A 22,464-nucleotide genomic window follows, 5' to 3' on the forward strand; every position below is an offset into this window, starting at 1 on the left:
TAGAATAATTTCTATACCTTCCTCTCCCTATCAGCAGGATTGGACAACTTAAAACAGCTCCTTCAAAATAACTTCAGACATTAGGCTATAGAACTTTGAAGAGCTCCTGAAAAAAGAGTGACAATAATTCTCTATTTCCTGAATTTTTTTCCTAATGCTGACATCATTTTGAAGATCCTCTTTAAAAGCATAATACTACATAGAACTTTTTACAATATTATACATTTATGCTATTAAAAATATTTAATGTATCTTTTGATACTCTATCCAAAAAGCAAGGCAGGCTTCAAAAATATAATTTTGTGTTTTCTTAAGATAATTATGATATCAGGATTTGGGGTAAATAAGATAGGAAAAAAGAAGCAGTCGGGGTAGAGTTAGTACTAATTAATTCACTAGTGGATGAACTTAGTCTAATAATTAAAATAAGTTAAATTTACTTTCAAAATTTATTATAATTTTTTCCTTTTTAATTAGTAGTTATGCTTAGCATCTACTACTATTACTTTAAGGACATGAGGCTAATAGAAATGAGTCTCAGTAAAAAATCAGAGAATTATTATCTCCTAATGCAAAGTAATACAGTAGAAATCTTTGTCTCTCATGCCTTTTTGCTAAAATTTGATGAGGGAATGATCTAACTAGAGATATCTATTTGAGGAATAAGTCTGTCAAAAAAATGTAAATTATTGTGACAGGTGTGAAATTTGAGACCAAGGATAAGCCAGAGTAGCCTTCTCAATGGCATGGCACTTGACAGAGACTACGTCTTTAAAATACAAGGGCAAAAAGCACAAAATCAGTCTGTTTGACCAGAACAAAGTGGTTCCATCTCCACTCAATGAAATCACTGAATAGTCTTCTATTGCTGAGGAGATCATGTAAAGCTAGAGGGACAAATAGGGGGCTAGAGATGCTCTTTTTATAATAAGGGTTTAACCCAATAGTCTGTCATCACTAGGTAATCAGAGTTGCAAATGCCACAAATAAGATTACTTATTACATCCACAAACATACAAAAGTAGAAGAAAATACACCTAAACTTTAATTGTGGTTATGTCCTAATGATACAATGATGGGCTATTTTTCTACTTTTCCCTACAAATTTTTTGCAGGGACAGGCAATACTTCTATGAACATTATAAACTTTATATTAAAAAAGAAGAATATGTCAGGTAACCACTTACTATGAAAGTAACCATCAAGTTGCTCCTGTTAACTTTAGGATTTATTTAGTTAATAAGATAGCAGAATGCTTTAAATCATCTTATTTACTAAATGCTAGTTTTGCACCCTAATTTAACATATTTTCCAAAGACTCAAAGCATGAGCAAAATCATTTCTTTTCATCTTAATCTACTTTTGTTTAGAGTTAAAAAATGTTTTGATTTTCTTTTCATTGTGCTGTTAATAAAACTGCAAGGCCTTGAAGCCTAATCATCACTAAGTTATTAAAGTAAAACAGCACTGCATTTTGTTTTCTAAAAATTTTTTTTTTCAAAATCTATATTTTTAATCATCTGATCTTGAATAGACTGAGAAGCAGATTTTTTTTTAAAAAAACTTGATCTAGAGAGGTAAATCCAATAAAGCAATGAATGAGAAACTCCAGACCCTAGATTCTAAAGTTTGGGCTTTCCTGCTCATTGCCATCCTGGTGGAGGAGAAGACAGCAGGCTCAGAAAGAAGACAAATACCAGCACAGCCAGGATCAGAAGACTAAGGCAGGTAAACTGGGGATCCATGTCTAGCCCAATCAAGAGGTAAGGCTCAAGGTGACTGACCACAGAAATCAATGTGGGGACTAGAAAAGAATATATCCAAAGCAGACAGTGGAGAGAAAATTCTACAGGACTTATAATGAACTAGAATGGGTATGGCAAAAGAAAGAAGTTTTTAAAAGTACATAGTTTAAAAATAGCTCTTAATTAAAGACTTTATTATAAGACAAAAGTATATAGACCCTTGGCATTCGGGGATCTTAAAATTCTGATTGTTAGGGAGCAATCTTGGAGATCATTGTTTTTCCTTTCCTAAAAAATGGTAATCCAGAGAGAGACAAAACTTTAGAGTAAGATTTTTGACATGGGAACCAACTTGTGGTATAAGGATAAACATAGGAAAAATGTAACTATCAACAATCACGTAACTGAGTAGAAAGCTGGAAATTTTGTAAAATATTACATAAGAATTTGGGATGATCTCAGATATATTCTTTGTGAATATCAAGGGTCAACTGAAATTTAAAAGAAAAAAAAAGCTATGTATACAAATGTTTTTAAGTCATGTTATTAATAATAGCTGAAAATGGTAAGGGTGAAGTGCACCTAAACCATAGGGAAAATAATGAAGCAAATGAAGGTACAGGCCCATTTTTTCAAATTATGAACCCTTGAGTCCAGTTAACTATATGTCTAAATTCAAAATTTTTGGAATTTTAGAAAGATATTCTGGTATATTAGGTAACACATTCAAGTATAATCTGGAGTAGCACTGTGTAACCAAACATTGATACGTCTGCAACAAAATGTGTACTTATATTTACTTGGGTAAACACAGACAAAATATAAACAGTTTCATGTCAGTTCATGTAGGTTTTGCCAAGGAATGAATTCAGGTCAAGTTTTGATGCCAAATGATTTATAAAATTTTGTTTGGTTTTTAGAACTTTATGGATTTTGAAATTGTACATAAGGGATTGTGAATGTCGCTTGAAGCTCTGACTCAGGTGAGGCAAGGGCAATGTAAGTAACCTAAATATTTGTACCCCCATAATATGCTGAAAAAAAATTTTAAAAAGGGATTGTAGATGTACCTATCAATTTCAAAGATTAGAAATTAAGAGAAAATGATAAATATGAAGAACATAAATATTAAGTTAAAAAAGGTTACATGTGTTGAATCATACAATGTATACCATGTACACACAGATAATCAAAGAGGCCAGAAAGGTGAATTAAATAAGAATGAAGTTATCATCAGGGGACTTTGAGTGTATTATCTTCTATATAATTATTATTAAGCAATTATTTTAAACTTAAAGCAAAGATTCTATCCAATGGTAAATCAGCATATGAAATTATAAGAAATATAGCCTGAGTTCTAATAGAAATACTGATGATCTGATTTAATTAATCACTCAGCTGTTCTTCCTACAGGATTAATAATGAGCTATCAAACCAGATTTTAGGCTCTCTCTTCATCAAAAAGGCCTTTTCAATAATAATGACAGTAGAGTTACTTTCTGAGAAAATTAATTTTTCTAGACAAATTATGCACATACTATGTGGAGACCACTGCCCACCCCAAGACAGGAAATCCAGTGCCCAGGGTAAATAAAGTACCGCCCACCTAAATCACATTTAAATATAATATAAATCTAAAAGAGCATCATACTAACGTCTTTTTAGGGGAGGAGATCTCATCTTGCTGACAAAGAATCCTGAGGAAGCCAAATAACAATAATTATTATTTGCATTTCATATTTATCATCCCAATTTATCCTTATAAAAATCTCATTGAGGCAGGTTCAATGGTATTACAGGTTTTCCCATATTTGTGGTGAGGAGATTGAAGCATGAGGAGTAAAAAGACTTGGGAAGACCACTATAATTTTCCTGAGTCCTACTGCCGAAAGGCTAACCAACAAAACTCTGAGTTTCCCCAGGCAGAAGCAGAAGATGGTTGGAAGTCCAAACCTTAGAAAGGGGGAAGATAACTCAGGCAGGCCATGGGACAGGAATAACCTAGACTAAAGAATGCTGACTTCTGTCATGGATCACAAACTGAATAGGCAAGCCCTTGAATATGCAAGCATATGGCTGTGGCAGGTGCTAGACAGAAACATGTAGTTAACATTTCCTGCCCTGAGAGAGGGACACGCTTGGGTAGAAATAAATTTTCAGGTTTCATGGTTTCAAGAGAATAGAAATAAACTTGCTCTGTAGTTTAAATTAATACAAAATAAATATTTGTATATTTACAAAATAAATATATGTATATCACATACACGTATTCCCAAAAAAAGTCAAAGACAAAAACGAAACAAAACAAAAGCTATATGGCTATTTACAACGGCAAATGGACAAGTAGAATAGATTCCAAATATACTTTTCTACTAAAAAACTAGTATTTGCTTGAGACTAGACCAGTAAAGTATTGTAGCAACCACATACATACACACACAAAGCTATCAAAATGATAGAAATGACAAAAATGGAGAAAATACCATTTTGCTTTTTAACAATGTTTTTACTTATAGAGATGATAAAAGCAAAGTATTTGCTAAGAAGAAATCTGAAAGGCTTAAGTGCCTTGACTCCAAGTAATATGTCATACCTGAGTAGTAATTTGGATTATAAGCTGCACTTCTTGTGGAACATGTAAAAGATCGGTCCACATTTCCTTGCCTGGAAGGTAAAATCTAAACAAAGCAAAAGATTTTTCTTAAGTCACATTTTTGACAAAATAATAGAGTAAAAATTTATACTAGGAAAAATGTATCATTAAACAAGACTACAGCATATTTAGAACTCATAACTAATTATATTTATATATTATAAACATTAGTATGCATACTAATAAGGAAAAACACAGACAATCAAGGGCAAAAATGGGCAAAATATCTGTTATACAACTTAAAGAATGCTCATTAGAAAGTAAATATATATTTAGTATATCCTGTATAACATATATTAAGAAGGCTGAGGACAGGCATGGTGGGCTCATGCCTGTAATCCTAGCATTTTGGGAGATCAAGGCAGGAGGACTATTTGAGCTCAGGAGTTCGAGACCAGCCTGAGCAAGAGCAAGACTCCATCTCTACTAAAAATTAACTGGGCGTGGTAATGCACACCTATAGTCCCAGCTACTTAGGAGGCTCAGGCGGGAGGATCACTTCAGCCCAGGAGTTTGAGGTTGTAGTAAGCTATGACAACACCACTGCACTCTAGCCCAGGCAACAGAGTCAGACCCTCTCTCCAGGGTAGGGGGAAAAAGCTGAGAAAAAGCAACCTGGTTTTGATTCTTCTGATAACTTTTCAGAGACAGTTCTTAGTCAGGGGTAGTGCTGCACACCTAGTACAGATTTGGAAATGTGTGGAGATACAGTCAATATCAAAATGATTATAAGGGGATGGTATACGTATTTAGTCCCTAAGGGCAAAGGATGCTAAACATCCTATTATGCTTAGTACACACAGGAAAGAACTATCTCTTCCAAATTACCAATGGCTTTCCTACTGAGAAAGGTTGCTTTATTAATAGTGCTCCTCAGACTTTAATTTGCATATAAATCAGCTGGGGATGTTTTTAAAATATAGATTCTTATTCCATAGTATGTGGTGAAGCCTGAGATTCCACATTTCTAACAATCTTACCAGTGATGCTGCTGGTTCTGGACCAGCCCTTGAGAAACTAAGTTTTATAGCACAGTCAAATCTCAGAGCTGCTGTATATTTTCATATCCCCCCCCCCACCATTCAATGCTGAATAATTTTAAGACACTGGTTTAAAAGAACACTGATTTATGTATTGGTAATTATAATATTCAGAGGAACGATGAGTTTTCTAAAAGCTATTGTTCTCAAGGAACTCATACATAGCCTGGTTGGTCTTAACTTTCTCATCGATAATATATAAAACAGAATTCTAAACACTAAAATTATTGATTCTAAGAAATTTACATATATACTTGTATTTTTGAGTGTGGCATTTAAACTACATCAGATAAAAACTTATGATGAGCCAAAATAATTAATTAAGGGAAGAAAATTATTCCTAACCTGCTGGTCAGAAAGTGATAACTGGTCCTCTGGAAAACCTGTTTGTTGCAGGAGGTGAGTTTTGAATATGGAGTTGTGGTTCACTAAAGTTACTTCTCCAGCATCCATCCTCATCCTATCAGCAATATCATCTGGAGAAAGAGTCTGCATTAGTTCAAGTCACATTTCTTTAATAACTTTTTTCTTGCAAACCAATCTTTTCACCTAACAAAAATGATTCCCAGAGAACAATTCTATAGTCAAATAAAATCCCTCCTTCATAGCTAACCATTGGCAAGAAATCTCAAAACATCATTATCAAAAGAGGCCCATGTGCATTGGCTCATTTGGAATAGATTGAGATCATCTACCAAAGAGTTCAAAGTTTGTACATATATAAAAACAATGTAAAGTTTTAAAAGTAATAAAATTTTCCCAAAACAAATGTTTCAAATGTGGTAATTGGAAAAAAAAATTAAGTATTAAAAAATGGGAGACCAGGCGCAGTGCCTCACACCTGTAATCCTAGCACTCTGGGAGGCCGAGGCAGGCAGATTGCTCAAGGTCAGGAGTTCCAAACCAGCCTGAGCAAGAGTGAGACCCGTCTCTACTAAAAATAGAAAGAAATTAATTGACCAACTAAAATATATATATACAAAAAATTAGCTGGGCCTGTAGTCCCAGCTACTCTGGAGGCTGAGGCAGTAGGATCGCTTGAGCCTAGGAGTTTGAAGTTGCTGTGAGCTAGGTTAATACAATGGCACTCTAGTCCGGGCAACAGAGTGAGTGAGACTCTGACTCAAAAAAAATGGGGGAAAATTTCACCATTCAGAAACGAACACTGTTAACATTGGTTTGTTTCCTGTTTTAACTTAAAAAGGTACTTTAAAAATTAATCCATCAGAAAATTTTTTTCTGTAAAAAGCATACCTTATTCATATGGCTCTTAACAGATATCAGCTCAATTACTGTAATATTGTGACAGAATCTTACTCTAGAACCATTTTTGAGACCTTTGTTACTATAAAAAGATAGAATAGGAACAAATGAGAAAAGGGAACTCAATGACTTACACTGACATTCGCAATGAGAGAAAATGGAAACAAATGACCAGGGGAGGGAGAAGGTAGAATAAACAAGAGGAAAAACAGAAAGTAGAGAGAAGGCTAACGTAAATTTAAAAGGAGCATATGGGATATTATAAGGCCTAACTATATAAATTTTTCAACTTATTCCTAAATTGGCTACTAGTCCTGATTTTATATTGATCCCCTTTACAGACATAAAGTACTCTGAAACAGTGAAAATGTTCCAATTAATCACAATTAATTCTCAATTCACTAGCTAAACAAATAAAATATTTACCTTAATCAAATTATTTATCATATAGAAGGCACTATAACACAGTACTAAAGAACAAGGACCCTGGAACCAGAGTGCCTAGGTTTAAATCCTGGCTCTGCCAGTTATAGTATAATGACCCTAGGCAAGTTTCTTAACTTCTGTGTCTCAGAATTTATATTAACTGTGTTAATATAGTAGGGATAATGACAGTACCTACTTTGTGGGTACTATTAGGTACCTTTGTAAGGTGACTGTAAGGATTAAACGGATTAATACATTTTAGAGACTTAGAACAGGGGCTGACACATAGTAAACTGCTTGTGTATATTTGGCTTTTTCAAAACAATGAATGAGAAAATGTTCCTAAATGACTTTGTAAACAATGTTCTAACCAAAAGAAAATTATGTTTCATATATAGTATTACACAATTAGGATTAAGATCTCTCTTAAAATTATTAAGCACAAAGATACAATTATTAAAAATGTTAGGAAAATCCATTCTTTTACCCTAGCATTCACTCCAACCAGAGTAGCTAAAAAGATTAAATGGGTTAGTCTTACCCATGTCAAGTCTTTTCACATCACTGACTTTAGCAAAGATACAATGTCCTATAAAAGAAAACACAAAACAGAAACATTACATACTGAAAAATCTACTTCATATAATTATAGAACAGGCAGCCACTCACAAGTGACATTTGTTTGTGTTGTTAGTGGAGAAAAATCTAAGGTGGTAAGGAGTTGACCTGATAGGAAGAGTAGAAACTGAAACTAGCCCAAGGTACTTCCAAACCTTTCCGCAATCTGTGCTACAGCAATTAGAGACTATCCCCTAAATCACAGCATATTAAAGCAAGAAGCAAATTGGGAGAGCCAACCCTTAGGAGACTGAAAGATCTGCATAAGGTAGTAAAGTTAGTGACCATACCGAAATCACAATCTAGAAATTCTTCCCAATCCATTGCTCCATTTCCTCATGGTATTTTATTTAAAAAATGACAGACCTTGTGATGGTCCTATTAAGACTTACTCAGTGACCACATGCCTTACTCAGTGACCAAATATAAAGCTACTAATATTCTGAGGACAATCAGGGACTACTTCACAGCTGTAGAAAGTACTCCACCGCAACAACATCTTCAATCAAACTGCTACAAAGCAAAGCGCCTTTGCCTATATAAAAGTTACTTTCTTTAATGTATCCACTCTTCCCAGAAAAAAAGGAAGTCAAAAGCCTAACTGCTTAGAACAAGGCTAATAAACATATCCTTGGCACATATGCTCTTGGCAGATTTCCAAGAGGAGACTAGAGATGGTAATAGTCAAACCTATATATATTTACAATTTTATCACCATATTTTTAAAAAGATTGAGCACTTCATCAACTACACAGCAATAACTAGGGCTTAAATATATTCAGGAGACTGGATGATAATGGGCATTCTTTATGGTCACAATAATGAGGTGCACACGAAGCAAGGCTGCTTGAGTTTTCTTTGGCACAGGTATAGACTAAGCAGAATAATCATCTGATTACATAGTCTTACCATTAGATTTAGGCTTCAAATATATCTCCAAATGTTCAATTTAACAAAATCTGGAAATTCTCCAGCCTTCCCTTCTCTCTTCTTTAATAGAGTAGAATTCTCTAGGTTCCAGATTAAGGAGAAACAATCCTATCAACCAATAAATTAGAAGTGCTTTTTTCACATTTTACTCTTTCAGGTGATTTCATTATTGTCATCCTAGTCTCTTTTTAAAAGGCTGGTGCCCAGTGGGACAATCCCATGTTACTTTCCTTTGCATTTTGCTAAGACAGATGTGAAGAGGGAAGCAAGCTAGAAATTCGAAGAATTTTACAGATTAAATCCTGAGACATTAAGTGATTTGCCTGAAATCACACAGATAGGGCAAAGGGAATATAAGAATCCAGGTATCCTGACTCCAGGACAAATTTCCAACATCATACAACTTCAAATCTTTTAACACAACCTCAAAGATTCATTTACACTGGCAATGTAATCTCTAGCTAACCCTGGAGAATCCACACTGACTTGTAATGTTAAATAAAGCCCTACATTTACATTTTAATACAAATATATATGGATTCTTTGGTGTGTTTATGGTATTTTCTTTTAGCCACTTTGCAATTTATATTGGGAGAAGGGATATTTTACCCTGAGGTTCTCCATGAAACACTGGACCTGGAAACTTTGATGCCACCTAATTCTTGCAAGTATAAGAATTTTTCTCTTTTAAGAAAATCATTCTAATGATTTTCCCAGTACACGCTGGTCATTTAATTTAGTGGAAAAACACGAGCAGTTAGAGTTATTCAAGTGAAGTCAGCTTAATAACTGAAAACAAGGTAATAGGAAATCTGAAAGAAAAAAAAGGATGACAGTCTTGACTGTAATAGAATGTAACAAGTCTGGTAAAATATAAGCTTACATACAGACAAAAAGGCTATGATAAAAGACACTGTTTAGGGCTATGATGAGATATATATTGAGAGGCATTGTTGGCTTTATCCAGGAGAAGTATGTGATTAGAATTTATGATATGAGAAGGGTGTGGAAGTGATAATGTGAATCACCCTACCCTGAACTTTATATATGAAACAGTTTGTACTACATAATCATGTATTTGGGGTTTTTTCTCTCTTCTACTCTTACATGTAATGTCTCCCAGTTAGACTCTAACACCTTCTCAGTATTCAACGTCTTTCATACACATACATTTACTGTGCACCAACTACTCGTGCAGGGTATTGGGGATACAAAAATGAATAAGAACTGGTCCCTGCCATTGAGAAGCTCAAGGTGTAGGTAGGGAAAGCCAGATTCATAAACAGATACAGCAAGACAGTAAAGCTGGTGTAAATGGTAGGAGAGGTGGAACAAAAGGAAGGACTTCCAAAGCAGTAGTTAAAAATTACATCACTTTAGCCAGAAGTAGCAGAACCTGTTTTTATACCTATCCACTCCCTCTAGAATTAACTCATCAGATGGGTGATATGAAAACCATCTTTGTAGTTGGGATAATATTGAAATCAAGTAAAAGTGAACAAGCCTTCTCAAAATAAAAATAAATGAGACATACGAAAGGGGACTAGAGAGAAAAAAAAGAAGGGATCTCTAAATTGGAAGGTGGTTAAGGGATATGTTTAAAGAGATGCTTACGGTTTCACTGTAATTTCAAAGTCAGTGTAATCTCAATTTCAACACAAGTCCTTAACACAAATTGTCTTTATAAAGAATAAAGATTTAGGAGATGATGTGACCTACTCCATCCAGAATAACCAATTACAACAAAGACCCTAAATCAAATAGTTGGTAGCCAACAATAGCCTTTATATAAATTTTGAAAGAATCACCACCACCCCAAATATAGTAAGTGTACAAACATGAAGTGAAATGACTTTAACAAGGCTGACGTGAAAGTGATAAAGGTGCAAGTTATTGCCAACAAGATAGTGGAAATACTGCAGAGGCACTGATAAACAGAAATCACCAAGCTCAAGAAAACAGAAACTGGCCATAGACCCAGAAAGATCGCGTTAGGGTACACCAAGAAAGAGACAGTTCAATGGAATTACCAGGAGATGATGAGCCAGGTAAGCAAATTGCGGCAGTTAAGGGGATTTTCATAACCTGGGCAGGAGGGTCCAGACGTTTCTTTCTGGTGGTGGCACTAGCGATATCGCATCTCAGGGAGATACCACAGAGTAAAAGAGTTGGAGAAATGTTTACGTGAGACGCAGAAGTAGTCGAGAAATATCATTCAGGTCTCAAAGAAAGCGGGAGGTGAAGCAGGTGGTGATAGAAAGCTGAGCTTCCAGGTCAAAACAGCTCTCCCTAGAGAGGAGACTCTGCTCTGGCGGGAAAGCCCCAGAGTCCCAGCCGGCCTTTTCCTCACACGTAGGGCTAGGCGCTGAGATGGGGCCTGCCGGAACGGCAGAGAGGCGGCCTTTCCGCGGCCCAGGATAAAAGGGGGCCTGAAAGAACAGCCTCAGGTAGCCTTACTAACGGCCACTGGCCAGACCGCGGCCGCCAGACAGCAGGGGGGAGGGGAAGTGGTCCCAGGGGGCGGGGCAGAGGAAAAGGCACCGGCCCCCCAGCAGTCCCCGCTTCCGCCCAGCGCAGTCCAGGCCAGTTGGCCCAGTCCGACACAGCCTCCCGGCCCAGACTCCCTCCATCCTCACCCCTCCCCCAGCTTCCCGCCGCCACTCACCGAACCGGAACCGGCTGCCAAGCTAAGGGGTTTCCGGCCGGGCGCGGAACGCAAAACCCGGGAACCGCCGCGAACCGGAATCACCTTTACAACACCGGAAGAGCCGCTCGGTGGCTGCGGAGGAGGGGGGGTGGGGCAGGAGGTCAAAGAGCAAAATAAAGGACCAGTGGGACGCCTGCGCGGTGTGGCGAGGCCTGAGAAGCCAAGGGAGCAGACTGTAGTCATAATTTGCCAGTTAACCTTTCAGTCTGGTTTTTTTCTCTTTCTCGTACTTGGAATACTGTTAGTGCGCCCTTCGTCCTTGCTTTTCTCTGTTCCCTCGCCTCCTTTACCCGACGCCTTCTGGTTCCGCACGGCGATTTTTGCTTACGCTCCGGTTTCCATGGCAGCTTTTTGCTGTGCCCCTAGATCTGCGAGAACCTGTGGCTTCCCCAACAGATGGAGACCTGAGATCTGAATCGATCTCAGGCTATATAGTGTTTTATTGAGAATCACAGAACGTTAGTGCTTGTAGAGGTTATTTTAGTCAAACAAGTTCAGAAAAGCGAACTGATTTTCTATTTTAAAGTGCATAGCAGATCTAGGGCTAGGAAACAAGTTTCTTAACTTGCATTCCTATCCTCTTTGCACTACAGCATGCTTGATCATTCGGCAATAAAAAAAAAAAAAAACGAAAACAAAAAGGAAAAAAGACAACTTGGGGACGGCTTAAGTTAGACTCTGGCAACATGTAGAATCTTCCCGCACTCTGGAGAAGTTTGAAACACGGGCAGAGATGTGAGGAAAGCTATTGTGGGCCCATCAGAGATCTATTTTTGGGGGATAGAGGTAGGAAAGGACCCAGGAGTCTGACCTCTGAAGGGCCTTGATCTTATTCCTTGGACCACATTAACTTGTAATCTGTGCCATGCGTTCTAAGAAAAAATAATGGGAAGGAATATTTTGTTCATTCAGACTGTTTACCAAGCCCCTCAACGTGGGAGGCCTCTGAACCTAGACTCTGTCTAGAAGTCTTGGAGAAAGGCTCTGAATAGGCCCTCTACCGGTAGATCCAGATGTCAGCCCCAGTCTGAGCTCAAGACTTAAAGAAATGAAATTTCTGGACACCTCCCCCCGCCCCCCAGCCTTTTTGATACTCTCAGCAGCTTGCTGAGTTGAGGGAATCCTTCCCTGTCAAATGTTTAAGAGTAGATTATTTGTATCACCTCATGTGCTGATATTTTTATATTTTTAAGTGCCAAGGCCTAGTAGTATTGAATATACCTGGTCCATGTCAGTCATTGACATCTTAATCATTCCATAAACCTGTTCATTTGAATTAAATTCTGTCTCTATTTCTAGGAGACAACCATGCATAAAGAGGAATTTCGTCTGAAATTTTTTATGTGCGTGATTCAATCTCGCCAGTTAGTCAGGACTCCTCAGAGAACAGGTACCATCATCTCTTAATCATACTCCAGTGACAGAATGGGTTCTCTCACAGGAAGTCTCAATATAGAATGTGAGAATTTCTAGTGTAAATACATACTTTAGGAGTTAACTTACTTTGTTTATTCCATTCTCACTATGGTAAAATATTTGTCATTGAATAGTGTCTTTTCCTTGTATAGGTAAGATTTTGGTCTAGTTTGTGGATATAGGCCCCAGGCAGATAAGGAGAACTTGGAAGTTGAGGGGGAATAAGATTTATAGCTTATGAGGTAGTCTTTGACTTCTATGTCCTTTGTGAATTATTTCAACCTATCTGGGCTCATCTGTGGGAGTCCTTGTTGCTATTGTAATTGACACTCCAGAAACCATGAAATACATCAACCCCAAAGAAAAATGGTTTTCTCTTCCACCCCAGCCTCAAAATATTTAGTTATATATTCTGCTTTCCCCCCATTTATGTCAAAAGAATAGAATCTTTTTGAGGTAAGATAGTTGTCGAGAAGTTATCTCTTCTGTAATTTTTCACAGAATTTTTGGATAGAAAGCTCTGGACAGCTGAAAGTTATATGGAAAATGAAAGGGAATAAGGAGCACTCCCCTGAATCCCACCTTGAGGATAACCTAGATCTATTGCGTTTTAGCTGGAGAAGCTTCAACTTCCAGCATGCTCCTACCAAAGCCACCAAGAAAGACAGATGACCTGAAAAGTCTAGATACTATCGGTGATCCAGACATCATGGCAGACATACCTATTATCAAAACTGGTGAGTCATGTGGGTAAACAAGTGTATGCATGGCATTATAAATCAGAGTAGACCTACCAAAGCTGAAATATAAGTTTAAGACACAAGGGAAAAAGAGTGTGTGTATGTGTGTGCACGCAAGAGAGAGAGCATCTGGGAAACTAGAGAGAGGGACACTTCTCTCTAAGAACAATAATATAATTTAGTCAATATTAAATCATTTGGCACTCTCATAACTGTAAGCTACTAATCTGGCTTACCCTGTTGTTGGCATCCTTGGTATATAAAAATGTGAAACTTAAAAAAATGAACTAAATTGAGGAGTTACTATATTACAGAATGATTCTAAATGTTGTAAAAAATTCACCTTAGGAATCCATTTAATAACAAATTTCTCTTGTATATTTTAAATAATGTTCAATTCACAAACAATTTATATGAAGCTTCAGAAACACATCTATGCATTTCTTCTCAACTCAATATATCTATATTGGAGTCAGTTCACTGCAAACATTTATTGAGTTCCCACTATGTGCCCAGTAATATACTACAAATGATATAGATGTTGTAAAATATACATATAAGACATTTTGTCATTGTCCCTATAGTTTACAGTTTGGAAATGCCTTAGAGATTCCTTATGTTTTCAGAAGAAATTCAAGACTAAAAAGATTTTCCTCAAAAAGTTAACAATTTCATTTAAGTAATCACCCCTACCCACCTGTGAAATATATAGAAGTATTTATTCATAATTTTTTGAGCACTTACTATTTGAAGTCAATATGCTGGACTCAGTAGAAAATAAGAAAATGAACTAGACACCTACCATCCCTGTTCCCCAGGAGCTGATGATCAAGGAGGGGAAATAAGAGATAATGTGTAAGTTAAGAGCTTGATAACTTTAGTTCAAAATGTTGAATTTTAAAAAATGATGCCATCGAGATGTAGAGAAGGGAGGAGCCAAATAAATGTTTAGGCAGAGTTTCACTGAGCTCCAGCATGGAGGCAGGTACCATGGTTCTGCATAAATTCTAACTTAATGCACTCTTGTTGGTATTCCCAGAGTTAATCACACTCATAAGAAAATGGCAAATATACAAATTCTTGTATAAGAATACCAATTTATTCATATATTGGGGCAATATCCATCTATCTATCTATCTATCTATCTATCTATCTATCTATCTATCTATCTATCTATGGCAACTATGTGTGGTCTATGTCCCTTTAATCAGACTTGTTTTGTTTATGCATAGAAAGCATTTAGGAACAAGAAATAAACCCAGTTGGTGGCTTTGCCCTACTGCGTCTTGAATTTGTACAGATTATTTTTTATTTTCCCTCATCTTTCCTCCTTTTCCGATTCTATTTTGCTCCATACCTAAACTCACCTCAGACCCCCTTTGCTTTGATGACGCATTCAGACCTGCTTCTGTGGTTTGAACTCAGCATTATCCCTGGACAAAATTCTGACGTTCAACTTCTCCCTTTAAACATTGGGACCTCAGGTAAGAGCCATTCTTCACTCTTCCAGCTTTCTAACTAGAGAAGGGGAATCAAATATCTTCCCAGCTCCAGTGGGGCCTCCATTCCTCCTTTCCTGGCTGCTTCCCTTCTTCTTTCCCCCTTTTTATCCTCCTTCTGTTCCCTCCTTCTGTTCCTCGTTCCTTTTCTTCCTTCTTCTCCTTCCAAGAAAAATTGTTGAGCACATACTATGTCAGGCACTGTACTTTGCACTAGGAATAAAGTAGTAAACAAAACAGGTACATTACCTGCCCTCATGAAGTTTATAGTCTTTTGGGAGTAAGATAGTAATCAGAATCACATACATAGTTATATAATTAGAAAATAACACCATGTAATAAGAGTATAAAACAAGGGACCTAATCTGGCCTGAGAAGTCAGAAAAATCTTTTTCAGGAAGGCCTGAGGGATAGGTATATATTAGCCAGGCTAAGGGAGAAGACCTTCCAGGAAAAGGGGACAGTAGGCTCTGAAACAGGAAGGAGTTTGGCTCATCGGAGGAGTAGAGTGGGCCAGTATGACTTGAGTGATAGGTAGCATAGCTGGCAAGTGAACTATAAAGGCAGTATGAGAGCTGGGTCATGCAGTGCCTTCAAGGTTCTTGTTAATACTTTTGAGCTGTGGGAAATCACTGAAAAGTGATAGGATCATATTTGTATTTTTAAAATATCTTTCTGGCTCCTGCGTGGAGGATGGATTAGAGGGGGACAACTGTGGTTACCTGGTCTGGTAAGGTAGATGTCTTGCTCCATTCCTTGCATCTAGGTAACATATCACTATAGGGCACCAGTGAGGAACTCATGTCATCAAATAGCAGAGATGAGCACAGCACTACTGATGCCAAAACTTGCAAATCCCCTAGCCTGATGTTCCTCTACTGCTTCTGCCAGCCTGAAAAATTCCTGCCTGTTTCCCTCCTTCCCTCCAGGGTGTCCTGCTCCTTCTAAGTGCAGTTCTATAGAGAGATGCTGGGCTCTAGTCCTCAAGAAAAATGAAGTACATTTGTTTCTTGTTTCACGCCTGGTAGGGAAGCAGCTGAAGCTGTTGTTTTCTCCAATTCCTTGCCCATCAGTATAAACAGCTCTTCCTTTACAATGATGAGGCATGCTGTGTGTGTGTGTGTGTGTGTGTGTGTGTGTGTGTGTGTGTGTGTGTGTTTCTGGCCCACAGAGGATCAATTCCCAACATAAGGAAGCCATTTGGTCCTGCACTAGAGCACAGCAAGAGAGTGAGTGACCTAGGTCTCACTCTTTACCCCTATGTCCTGACCCCTAGGCTTTATAAAGAAAGGTAGCTAGCATGCCAAGATAGGTGAGAGTGTGGGACAGCTACCTATAGTCCTCATTTGCACCTAGGCCATCTGATTCCAGCATTTCCCATGCCCCCTGCTTTCCTTCTGTTTCTCTGCACCTGAGTGTTCTGTACACTCAAACCCAGGTGGGTTATGCAGAGCGGGATGCAAAGTTGCTCCAACTAGCATTGTGAATGCTACTGATAGGTAGAGATTATGACTGCTGTCTATAACCTAAGTTCCTCCCAAGCAGTTATATTTGCTTTCTGCATCAGAGACAAGATTTTCCATATATATGCTATGTTGTAGCAACCTAAGAACCTGTACTGTTGCTGAAAAAAATTCAGTGGGAATTCTGCCTCTATCAAGATTGCCTTAATCTCAAATAGTCACCATTCAACATTGACCTCCTAATCCCAGACTTCTAGGATCAGTTCCACAGAACTTGAGTCTTTATGGAGCTAAAACTTTCAGGGGTTCTTATAACATCAACTGAATTGAGGTCATTGAGTGGGAAAAACAGCCTTACAAATGCTCTTCTTTCAGTCAAATATTCAAGGATACTAGTAGACCTGTGGGATACTTTTTTAAGCTCCCATTAATTAATAGAGACTATATATATGTATCTTCTTAGACCACCCTATTCTGTGTGTTCCCATATCAAACTACCTCTAAGTTACCTAGGCAAATGTATTTAAGAGCCTATGAGGTATATGTCTTCAACCATGCACTTACTAAATAGCTAAGGCTTCCACATTATGTTTGATGAAAAGCTAGCATATCTGAAGAGGAAGGCTCCCAGGATTGACCTGTACAATAATTATTTGTCTTCTCTGCTCTGCTACCCCCAAAAGCTTACTTATTTAAGGAAAGATACAATTTATCTGGCCCAAGGTTGAGGCTACACACCTCAGCTAAAGAGTTTGTTCACCTCTTCCATAATCAAGACTTGAAAGTAGTGCCTTCAGCCTACAATGGGAGTCGTCTTGTCACCTGTGACCTCTTCCCTGAGCTATCTTTCTCAAGAGATTGATCCTAGTTGGTGTAAGTGATCTGCTAGGAGCCATCTAGGCCTTTGAGGCTCACAGATTCATTCTTGAAGTGATGATCTTCTTGGATCTCCACAGCTTAGAACTTCACCTTGTGTCAGAATCACCTGGATGGCTTATTACAACACATTGCCATGCTCCACTCCCACATTTTCGGATTCATTTGGTCCCAGGCGAGGCCCAAGAATTTGCATTTCTAACCAGTTTCGAGATGATGCTGATTCTGTTAGAACTGAGAACCATTGTCTTAAGCCAACTAGGGTACATGGAGAAACTCAGCCTGTCCCAGGTGAGGTGAAATAGCAAGACAGGCACCTTGTGTCAGAAACCTTAATATTAGTGACTGCTGGAAGCTACTCTGTCTCCAGGGGTCACCCTAACCTGGCTAGAGCTAAAAATGACACTCCAGTGCAGACAGTGGCTCCATGCCTGTGCCGGGGTCTGTCTTCATGGAGTTTACATTCTAGTAGGAGAAAGCAGATAATAACCAGTATATTATTCAGGTAATGACTAGATAAGATCCAGGGTTTATGTAGAAGTGAGAAGGCCAGATAGATATTTGTTTCAACCTAGAGAGAGGCCCATAGCGAATGGCTGCAAGCGTTTCACAACACCAACCTACCAAGTCACTGTAGTCCATTTACACTTCTGATTCCAGTCCAGAGAAAGTCTTGGTGGTCCTCTGATATGACAGTCCTAACTTGGCCGTGTCTCACTCAGACCTTGCCTTATTTTCTTAAGAGACAGGGTCTCTCTCTGTTGCCCAGGCTGGAGTGCAATGCGATCATAACTCACTACAGTCTTGAAGACTTAGGCTCAAGCAACCATCCTGCCTCAGCCTCCTGAGCAGTAGGACTACACACATGCACCATCATGCCTGGCTAAATTTAAAAAAAAATTTTTTTTTGTCGAGACGAGGGGTCTCACTATATTGCACAGGCTGGTCTCGAACTCCTGGTCTCAAGTGATCCTCCCATTTTGGCTTCCCAAAGCACTGGAATTACAGATGTGAGCCACCACACCTGGCCAGACCTCTTCTTAAATGTCATCTCCTCAGTGAGGTTTTTCTGGTCTATCCTACTTAAGATGGCACCCTTGTCACCCTGTTTCTCTGCCCTGCTTTATCTTTCTTTCTTTTCTTTTTTCTTTTGCATTGAGATACACACAGAATATTTTTCTTCATAGCACTCATTGCTACTTGACTAATTTATTATGTGCTTTGCTCACTAGCATGTAAGCTCCATGAAGACAGACAGTGGTTTTTCTTTTGTTTTGTTTTACAAATTTGGAATCCCTTTGAGTCTAGAACAGTGCCTAACATGTACTAGGTGCTCAGTATTTGTTGAATGGATACATTAAACCTGTTTTATTCTGTTTGCTTTTCTCCTGGCTTAGAGTCACACCTAGGTGACTGCCATACCTACTTTGCATTCTAAATGTCCTGGTATATCACTAGCATCATCATCTTCATCTTTTCATCAGAGTGGCCTTAATATCTGTACCCATTCCATAGTAACGATGCTGTCCTAATGATGGTGAATGAACTCACTGGTATGGCATACAACACCATCTTTATTGCCCCCTCATCTATGTCAGCCTCTGATAATTATTGTCAAAGAGATCTTCCATATACATGAACTACTCAGCTATCTGGCAGTAATATTTAGTTTTATCCTAGTTTGCAGGGGCCTTGTCCAAAGCTCTCCATATATTCATTTACCTATCCACAAGATACAGAGTTAATGGTCAGAGCAGATGAATCAGCTGTTTTAGAATATCTCAGCTGCTCAAGGGCTCTGCCTAGCTAGCTGTTGGAGAATTCTCTTTAAACATCTTCTACGTCTCTCCCTCATAATGCCTTCTTTCATAATAATTATAATTTTTGCCCCTATTGTTTGCCTAGACTTCATACCAGTAACCCAATTAGCTGGCTGATACCTGGAGAGTTCTGAGAAACCTAAGATGATCTTCTAAATATTTTCCTGTGCATTGAGGATCAGTATAAAGAATGCCTTTCATTGCTGGATAGAGGGTATGACATGTAAGCTGAGATTACCATTTGGCTCTCCTCTGAGCACATTAACTTTACTTAGTATGCTGAAAATAGGAAGACCACTAGCAGGTAATTGAAGGTAGAGGGAACTGTGGACTTTAATCTCATGTTCTTCTGGCTCCAATTGACCTTCTTCTTAGGCATTCAACCCCCTGCCTCCACCACTGCTGCCATGTCCAGCTATCCCAAACCTTGAATTCTAGCTACCAGCCTCAATAACTGAGAAAGGTGGATACATGGACAACATTCTAGATTTCCAGCAGTATCCTGGCTAATTCCTATACTTCAATCATTGAACTAGACATATAAGCCCTCTTGAGAAGCCTATCAGAGGGCCCCAGGTTCTTTTCTAGCACAAACCCAGGACATTTCAGCTTCCTATTCTGGATGAAGGATCCAGGGTGTCCTTTTCTAGCCCCATTAAACCGTAACAGCAATGAAAATCTTGGAATGAGTACAAATCCAGCTACTGGCTTAGTTTAGTTGCCTCAAGAACTTGTTGGCATCATCTCCTGCTGGACTATCTAACTTGCTGCTTCACTCTTGTTCTGTGGCCCTCTAACTTTGCTGAGCTCTGCACTTGACTCCTGACACTTTCCTTAGGCACCCTAGCTTGTATGATAACGTTTAGACTATTTCTTCAGCCCATTCTTCCTTAGTCACCACACAGTATTCACCAGTGGGCTTCATGCACCAACATTCTGCCCTAAGGGATGTTTCTCAGCCTCTCCAGCAGAGGCATGGGGATTGGACATATACCATATTTTCTAGAACTGCCCAGATCTCAGACATTCTCTCCCATCATCAGTCCACCATCACCAAATTAGGAATTCAAATTTTGATTCATAAGATAAGTCAACATTAGCTAGCTAAAGTACCCCTTCCAAGTAATTAAGCTTCCTGGTAACTATATTTGAAATTTAAAAGTTGTTTAATGGACAGAAAATTCAGAAAAGAAGAAATGTATGATCCCGGAATTTAGGATTAAAAGGAAAGAAAACCCATTTTTAAGGAGCTATCCTTGTTTGATCATATCATCCATCACTAATGCTGGAATATTTGTGTCCACTGGTATCTTTCCCTTAAACAGTACTGAATAAACACTGCCAAATCCTCACTATGTGAGTCCCATTTTTTTTGTTACTTCATTTATGCTCAACTAATATATTCATATATCATATTACAGATGTTAATGGGGTTATTGATTTTTTCAATTATATTTTAGGTCCAGTGAAATGTTAACTTCCTATAACTTCTTAGTAATTCCTCTAGATTATAAATTCTATGGGAGCTTATTATATAGCTCATTGTCTGGTACAGTGGCTGGCACATAATGAGTCCTCAATAAGTATTTGTTGAATATATGAATATGAATGAATTAATAATGAATTAATATGAATAAGATTCTTATCAGGAAGACATTACAACCATTTCTTAATATGAAGTATTTCTTCTATTGGCTACTGTATTTTGTGTTGTTTTTTACCAGTTTAATTCTCAGTAAGTAATGTCTTAAGGTTTAGGGATTGTACTGAGATGACCATAGGCAAGGCCTCAGTACTTCTGAGCAAATTCTCCTTTTCTAGGACTTCAATGCCAACTGACCTAAATGTTCCCTGAGTGTCCTATGAGATGATGTTTCCTTAATTTGCACTCATTGAGTTTTCTAAGAACCCCAGAGGATGATTGACCCCTTGACAAAGATTCTTCGCTTGGCCAAACTTTAGTCAGGCTCCTGAACCTTCTTCTAGGTCCATCTGTGCACTTCCTTATAAAATCCAGTTTTAGCAAAGAACCCTGCTAAGTCAGTTTTGCAAGAACTACTCATCCTTGATATATGATCATTCTGGATATCTGATCAAGTTTTTCTTCCTCCACTATCCCCCAGGTGATGTCAGATCACCCTCGTCTGTCTTCAGCAAGAATCCTGTTAGATTGGTTTAACCAGAATCTGCCTTACCCCTGAGGTTTCCTCTTAGGATTTCCATCCACTGACCCCTGCCCTTGGCTATAAATTTCCACTTGTCCATGCTGGATTAGGAGTTGAGCCCAGTCTCCCTCCCTGACTGCAGAATCCCATTGCCAACATCCCTATGCCCATCACACTGGTCCTGAATAAAGTGTCCCTCACTGATTTAACAAGTATCATTGAATACTTTTTTCTTTAATATTCTGGACAGAAAAAGCGATCTAAGGAATTAGATGTCTTGGGGTAAGGGTATTAGTAACTGAGTGACATTTTCGTTCCTTCATCTAATTAAGGTAGGTTTATTAGTGCAATAATTCATTCAGAACACTTTTACTAGAGACATAGGAGTTGGTAGTGGATAGAGGGAGGAAGGGCTGGATTGCCTCTCAAATTTCAGCCTTCAGCCTTAGTTGGAATTAGAAACCTCAGAGTGTGTGGGGAGTGTAGGGGCGAAGGGAATTTTCCTTCCTACCCTTCTGAAGGTTTGATGATTTGAGTTTATATAACAAACCAACAGAGGATTAATAGGAGAAAAGGTATACATATTTATCATGTACAGATGTGTGCATGGCAACCACACAAAATATAAATTCCAAAAGAGCCAGATGACTGAAGTTAAAAACTTCAGTCATCCTGAGTCTACAGAAAAGAGAAAGAGCTTGCGGCTTCTCAAGGGGAGGTGGCAACACAGGTCATGGGAGAGTGAGGGGAGGAAAGGCATGATGAGCAAAGGCTGTCTTCTTATGCAGATAAAATCTCCAGGTAATCTCAGAACTACCCTTGGAAAGAATAGACAGGAGCCTGCAGTAAGTTTCTCTGATTATTAAAAGTGTCAGACTTTAGTCTCTTTTTCCTGTAAGTTAATCTTTCCTAGATCTGGATGGGACAGATAACGGGGCCTCAGAGAAAGCATTTTTTGCTTCACTAATGTAGATTTCCTCTACAGGTGGAAATCTTCCCCACAAAGGATGGTTTTTCAGAGCTTTTCCATGTCTGCAGCCCCTCTGGATACCCATCTCAAAATATGCTAAAGAATATAATTTGGGGTGGTGTGTTTTGGTTTC

The 22,464-nt window shown here is 38.3% G+C and overlaps 2 protein-coding genes across 5 annotated transcripts in view; one reads left to right on the top strand and one right to left on the bottom strand.

Annotated features, from left to right (window-relative positions):
* SENP1 (SUMO specific peptidase 1) overlaps positions 1-11,446 on the bottom strand; it is a 57,876-nt gene extending 46,430 nt beyond the window's left edge. For 2 of the 4 annotated variants that reach the window (XM_012754840.3, XM_076007214.1), the window contains exons 1-5: positions 10,706-11,266; positions 7,669-7,716; positions 5,784-5,914; positions 4,339-4,423; positions 3,401-3,442 (exon numbers count right to left, since the gene is read on the bottom strand). In XM_012754840.3, the coding sequence (XP_012610294.2) occupies positions 3,401-3,442; positions 4,339-4,423; positions 5,784-5,914; positions 7,669-7,716; positions 10,706-10,757 (358 nt within the window). In that variant the 5' untranslated portion in view covers positions 10,758-11,266. Of the gene's footprint in view, positions 1-3,400; positions 3,443-4,338; positions 4,424-5,783; positions 5,915-7,668; positions 7,717-10,705; positions 11,267-11,340 lie in introns of those variants that run through there. The other 2 variants (XM_012755016.3, XM_012754928.3) reach the window with 2 other exon arrangements.
* The window catches only part of PFKM (phosphofructokinase, muscle), a 37,766-nt gene continuing 26,623 nt past the window's right edge, over positions 11,322-22,464 (top strand). Inside the window, exons 1-3 of the mRNA XM_020287479.2 lie at positions 11,322-11,450; positions 12,682-12,772; positions 13,413-13,535. Coding sequence (XP_020143068.1) covers positions 12,691-12,772; positions 13,413-13,535 — 205 coding nt within the window. The 5' untranslated portion in view covers positions 11,322-11,450; positions 12,682-12,690. The remainder of the gene's footprint in view (positions 11,451-12,681; positions 12,773-13,412; positions 13,536-22,464) is intronic.

This window comes from Microcebus murinus, chromosome 10, assembly GCF_040939455.1.
Source record: "Microcebus murinus isolate Inina chromosome 10, M.murinus_Inina_mat1.0, whole genome shotgun sequence".
NCBI classification, from domain to species: Eukaryota; Metazoa; Chordata; class Mammalia; order Primates; family Cheirogaleidae; genus Microcebus; species Microcebus murinus.